The 6566-nt window shown below is 33.5% G+C and overlaps 1 protein-coding gene across 1 annotated transcript in view; it reads right to left on the bottom strand.

Moving 5' to 3' along the window:
• Positions 1-265: 265 nt before the first annotated feature.
• DNAH8 (dynein axonemal heavy chain 8) overlaps positions 266-6566 on the bottom strand; it is a gene marked incomplete at its 3' end in the record, with an annotated part of 110344 nt that continues 104043 nt past the window's right edge. The window contains exons 64-66 of the mRNA XM_039347014.1: positions 5871-6035; positions 3800-4026; positions 266-384 (exon numbers count right to left, since the gene is read on the bottom strand). Of these exons, the coding sequence (XP_039202948.1) occupies positions 266-384; positions 3800-4026; positions 5871-6035 (511 nt within the window). The remainder of the gene's footprint in view (positions 385-3799; positions 4027-5870; positions 6036-6566) is intronic.

Below are 6566 nucleotides of genomic sequence, written 5' to 3'. Positions count from 1 at the left end.
CTTTTCATAACAAATACTTCCAGGATAGTTAATTATCACAAGAGAAAGAATAATAATTAACTCCCCCAAAATAATAAATGATTATAGGAACAAAACAACTGATCCATTTGCAATTTTAATATCAGTTAGTAGAGAACATTAAGCTCTGGTCTTATATATGCTTTTGAAAACAAGTCCAGCTGAGGCTCACTTCTTAATATATTGATATATGATGACATAGTAAAAGGATTGAAAAAATAAAATCTTTGACTTGGACTTATCTTACCTATATTCATTCGCTCAGCTTGTTCATTAATGCTGAACAGCTTATCAGCATAAACATCTTTGTAGCCATTGATGAAAGAAAGATAAGATTTGGGGGTGACATGGGCTCTTCGCCGATATCTGTAATTTTTAATAGTGATATCTCTTCAGATTTAAATGCCACAACTATATAATAATCTCAAGATACAACCTAGGGTATTAGATTATTATATTATGTAAATGATAACAGTTCTAAACATTAATTTAGGAAGTCTGTAAAATAATCATGTTTCCCCTGAAACCAAAATAATGATTCTATATATAATTTTCTGTTACATCTCTGTTTATCAATTGTTAAAGTGTGACTGGGTTGCTTTTGAATTGTAAGTATATTTCGTTTTGCAAGGGTGGCAATTGACACAGAAAAATAAGGCAATGGAGGCGTTATGCTTTTTACTATATATTAGTGACGTTATTTACAGCAACCACATGATGTGGTGAATTTTCTTTCACTAGAATTCTTCAAACAGAAACTGCAGAAAATGGATACTCATCAATCAGTGATACTATTATAGATCCTGCTCTAATCGGGAGGTTGGAACACATGATATTGAACATTATTCCAAATGTATAATTATATAATATGTTGAGATTAAATTGCAAAATGATTTTTATGTATCATCATCATCATCTTAGCCATTGTCTATCCACTGCAAGATGAAGGCCTCTTCCGCATGTTTCCAACCAATACTGCCCTGAGCTTTCTTTTCCAACTGGGCCCATAATACTTGCTGATGTTTTTGATCCATCTTGTTTTAGGTCTCTTTCATGGATGCTTTTTATCAAATGGGATCCATTCTATGACTGCCTTGGTCCACCTGCCATCAGCTCTTCTTGTATGTGACCAACCCATTGCCATTTCAGTTCTTTTACTCTCTTGATGATATCGTATACTTTTGTTTGTTCTCTAATCCATGTGCAGGTCTTTCTGACTTGTCTTGTAATGCCGAGCATGTATCTTTCCATGGCTCTTTGCACCACTTGTAGCTTTTGAATCAATTGTGAAGTTAGTATCCATGTTTCACTGGCATATATTAGAGCAGGTAACACACCCTGATTGAAAACTTTCCTCTTCAAGCATAGGAGGGGGTTGTTCTTGAAAATTATGCATAGCTTTGGTGGGAGTGCCCACAAGCCCGTGATTTTTGGAATAAGGTTAAAAATGGCTGGAAGAAATATTAATGTTAGTGGTAGAGTTAAAACCAGAACTCTTTTTACTAGGCATAACCACACAGAAATACGACAAAGGGGTAATTTATTTGATGTTACACATTCTCACGGCTGCTAGATTGGTGTATGCTCAAAACTGGAGGAATAAAGGAATTCCAACAGAAGAAGAGATTTTATATAAAATTTTATTGTGTGCTGAAATGGATAGGCTCACAATGGAAATGAAGGATAAGACAGAATCAGACTACTTTGAAATCTGGGACAAATTTTATTACTGGTGTGAATCAAGGAGAACTGCTTGGGTTTCAAGTTAGTGTTAAGACAGAAATATATATAACTGTATATATAACTGTATTGTATAGAAGAATGTTTATATAGAGATCAAGAATTATGTATTAATTTTATGTATTAAGAGCAACAAATTGTTAGGAATATTTATTCTGGAATGTCACGTTATGTCCATTTTTGTTTTAACTATATTATAAATAAAAAACTTTTTTTTTAAAAAAAATTATGCATAGCTTGCTGAATGCCAGCCAACCACATTTAACATGCCATTCAATTTCCTTTATTGTATCATCTTCCACTGAGATCTGTTGGCCAAGGTATATGGTCTACTACATCTAATTCTTCTCCAGATATATATTTTTCTTTCTTTAGTGAATTTATTAAACATAACCTGGTTCTTTTTCAGGTTTATTTTTAAGCCAAATGGTTCTCTTGATTTGTGCAGCTCTTGTATGTGTCTTTGTAGCTCTTCTGGGTCTTGTGAGAAGAGAACATCATCAGCAAATCTTAAGTGATTTAAATAGGCACCTTTGATTTTTATTCCATCTTTTGCCCAGTCTAGTTTGCAAAATACTTCTTCAAGACAGGCTGAGAAAAGGATAGGTGATGTTGTATCGCCTTGTCATATACCTCGTTCTATGTTGATTTCTACTTTAAGACCATTAAGGCAAATTGTTGCCATTGGTTTTTTTATATATATTGATTGTACTACGTTTATGTAAGCAGTGTCTATGCCACGGTTAATTAGAGCAATGTATTAATTATTGCTTGCTGAATACTGAGCCAAACGCTTTTCCATAGTCAATGAAAGCCATGCACTTGTTGTGCCTTTCAATGACTTGCTGAACAACCTGGATGTGATCATTTATGCTGTAGTCTGAACCCTGAACCCTGCTTGCTCTTTTGGTTGTGCATCATTTAATGTTCTCAATATTTTTTTTTGCTATTATCTTGGTGAAAATCTTGTAGATGATAGAGCGATAGTTCTTTAAAACATCTTGGGCTCTTTCTTGTGTGTAAGAATCACTTCAACATTTTTCTATGCATCAGGTATTTTTTCTTCTCTGAGGCATTTTGAGTATAGTTTTGCTATTATCTTGTGTAAACTGTGACCGCCAGTTTTAGCATTTCAACCGTAACACAGTCATTTCCTGAAGCTTTGCCATTTTTCATTGATTTTATGGTACTTGATACTTCCTCCACTAGGATAGCTGGCATTTCCTCTTTCATGGATGTTGTTTCTTTTGAGTAATCTTGATCATTGTATAGCTCTGGATAGAATTCCAATTATTTCTAATGTCTTGTTCTATACACAGAGCCATCTTCACGTTTTAATGCAAAAACCTTGTTTCTTTTGTTTATAAGCTTGCATTTTGCTTTATTAATCCCTTTGTTTTCTTCAATTGCCTTTTTCACAAGCTTCACATTAAACCGATGTGTTTCTTTTTGGATATGTTTTCTTATGGTCTTGCAAAGTTCAATGTATTTCAGTTTATTAGTGAAATTTCTGGTATTCCTCATTGTCTTCATTTTTTCATTAAATCAATAGTTTCATCAGAGATTTTTGACTGTACCAAGTGTTTTTCTGGCAGTGCTATAGATGCAGCAGATTCAAGAATGTTTTTGACTATTTGTTCATTTTAGTCTGTAATGTTCATCTCTTCCAAATGTTGAAATAGAGCAAAGCTATTTGACAGATTAATCTCAACATTGCTGTTCTCCTCTAACAGCTTATCACTCTTTTTTTGTTTTTCATGACATCTTTATCATTTTCATACATTCTTTTCGACAGTCTATCTTCATTTTAGCTTGTACCATTCTATGGTCACTTCCAACATTAAAACAATTGATGACAGTACAATGGCAGAATATGGTTTTATCACTTGACATGATATAGTCAATTTTGCTGGAGTATCCCAATGGACTCTTCCACGTCCATTTTCTGCTAGCTTTTTTCTTGTAAAATGTGTTCATGATATTAAAAAAAATATGTATATAAAACCATATAATTACAAAATTATACACATTTAAATATTACCTTTGAAAATAATTGTCACAGCTTTCTGAAACTAGGTCATGAAAGATGCCCATAGCTTCTACCACGTGTGCTTTAACTTCAGGAGAACAGACAATATTGAAACCTGACAGAAAATACTGTGACACAGCAACAAGGGCTTCCTTGGGCCACTGAGTAAACCAATCCATAGTACATCCAGATATAAGACCAGGAAACTTCAAAGACCGTGCACGAAATTTCTCACCAACCTAGCAAAAATAAGACATAGAGAAAAAGTGACATATCAATGAAATATATTTATGGCACATATAACAGATGATCATGATGATGATCAAGATGATGATGATGATTTATTAAACTTATATGCTGCCTGAGTTATATACAGTTTCCAGTGCAATTGTTACATATAAAAAAAGCTGGGACTATACACATAGTCTAGGTTCATACATTGTGTTAAACCTATGGATTAATCACAATAAACAACATGTTATTTTTTAAGGCATTAGTGATATTCATGTTAGCTGTATTCATATAACATTCCAAGGAAATCACATTATTGCTTAGTATAAGTATGAACTAATCTGCACAAGGTCTGTAATATCATAAAACCTCATTGGAGAGAGGAGAAAAAAAGCTCCTATGAAATCTTTCATATTTTAATATACGTATTTTAGAATGTAAGCTGTTAATTATAACAAAGTAATTGCTGATTAAATAATGTATTAGAGGAACAAAATATTAGAAACATAATTCTAACAATGCTTGCAGGTAAGTATTTTTTAAAAGCAAACTTATGTTGAATATTGCTATACAACATAAATGCCATGCTATATCTAGATCTGGAATAAATAGGTCTAGAACAGGGGTGTCAAACTCGCCATGTCACATGATATGTTGCGATGTATTGTGACTTTTTCCCCCTTGCTGGAGCTGGGGTGGGCATGGCTTCCATGTGATGCATCTGGCCCATGGGCCGGCAGTTTGATACCCCTGGTCTAGAACATTATTTGTATCCTTAAGAAAGGAAATCCTTCTGAACTTTATACTTCTGTGCATGTTATTTGGGAATGGTACTTACTTCCAAATAGCATATATAGAATTGGGTTGCATATTCCAATTTTATACTATATTTATATATACAGAAGTCTATTTTAACTTAATAGACATTCCCACAAAAATGACTGCAGAATTAAACTTGCAGGATTTCATTGGAACTTTACTTTTTTTAAAAAAAAATCTTATTTATAAATTTTTATAATTTTGCAGTGGCTTAGAATGACAAAAAAATAATGAATCCCTATTTACAACCTTGCAATCCCTTAATAAACATACACACACAAACTCACACACTACTAAAACCCTCCTGTTTGTAACTTTCAATTGGGTAACATGTGCATCATAGGGCAACAGTTTTTGAAATAACAGATAGTCCTTGACTTACATTCATTTAGTGACGCTCGAAGTTACAACAGTACTGAAAAATATGACTTACGACCACATTTCATATTTATGACCCTTTGCAGCATCTCCATAGTCACTTGAAATTCAGGTGCTTGGCAACTAGCATGTATTTATGACTTGTAACTTCACAGCTGGCTTCCAACCAGCAAAGTACAAAGAGGGTAGCCAGATTCACTTAACATCTGCAGTGATTGCCTTAACAACTGTGGCAATAAAATTCATAAAATGGGATGCAACTCACTAAACTGCCTTGCTTAACAATGGAAATTTTGGACTCAATTGTACTCGTAAGTTGAGGCCCACCTATACCTCAACTGGGCTAATATAATGCATCAAAAGTCTGGGACCCATTAGTCCCATAAGAATGACATTTGTTAAGGATGTAGCTACTTTAGCACCATCCTGATGCTGTGGTCAGCCATAATCACGTGATTGTCATTTCCAATGCTCCCTGCCAACTTCCTACAAGGGAAGTCAATGAGAAAGCCAACAGGAAGTCAGAAGTTCCCGTTCCCACTGCTTTTTGCCTACTCATGATCATCCTGTTTCTCTGTTTAGGCAAGGAAATATCTCTGAAATGATGATCTAATGGGTTATTAGTTGTCTAAACATATATTTAAAGGAAACTCACAGGAGAAAAGCAGAGTACAACATGGAGGTTTTTCCTTGACCGTGATATAAAATATTCATAAAGATTATCAAAAGTTGGGGGAACTCGTGGCAGCTCTTTTTTCATTACAGATATAAGTCCTTGGGTTATTTCATCCAGTTCATCTCGAGGAAATAAATTGGAGATCTTATCAGAAAAAGCAAAAATTACAGAAAAAAGATGTTTATGAATATTATTAAAATACCACAGTTTTTAATTTATAGATTCCAAGACTCTCCTAATTCAGGAAACATCCGCTTCAGTTTATAATTCATAGGTAACTGAGGTTCACTAATGTATTTTATAAAAATATATGATGTCAAGAAATAATGAAGCATAGATATTCATGTAAACGGTATTCAAAATGTTGCACTTTGTCTTTTGTGCTTGGGATTTTATTCTTTCCAATACTTACAGCTAGTTTAAAATATTGAATATTCTAGAAATATTATTAGCTTTATTAGATGATAAATGAATAATAATAACAAGTTACAGCAAATATACTCCACTGAAACAAAATGGAATACTGGCTAGCTAAAGATTCTGATGCTAATCCCTTGCACTTATTTGTCTCAGATTTATTAAGTTTCATTCTGTTATAGAGGTCTATTGCTTCCTTATGTATTTCTTGTGGGGAAAAAAAGGTTATTCTACTTTATGCTTCAGATTACTGTCAAT

The sequence above is a fragment of the Crotalus tigris genome, unplaced genomic scaffold, assembly GCF_016545835.1.
Source record: "Crotalus tigris isolate CLP2741 ecotype Arizona unplaced genomic scaffold, ASM1654583v1 scf7180000018048.2368360, whole genome shotgun sequence".
NCBI classification, from domain to species: domain Eukaryota; kingdom Metazoa; phylum Chordata; class Lepidosauria; order Squamata; family Viperidae; genus Crotalus; species Crotalus tigris.
The sequence above is the reverse complement of the archived record's forward strand: the minus strand, read 5'-3'. Positions and strand labels throughout refer to the sequence as shown.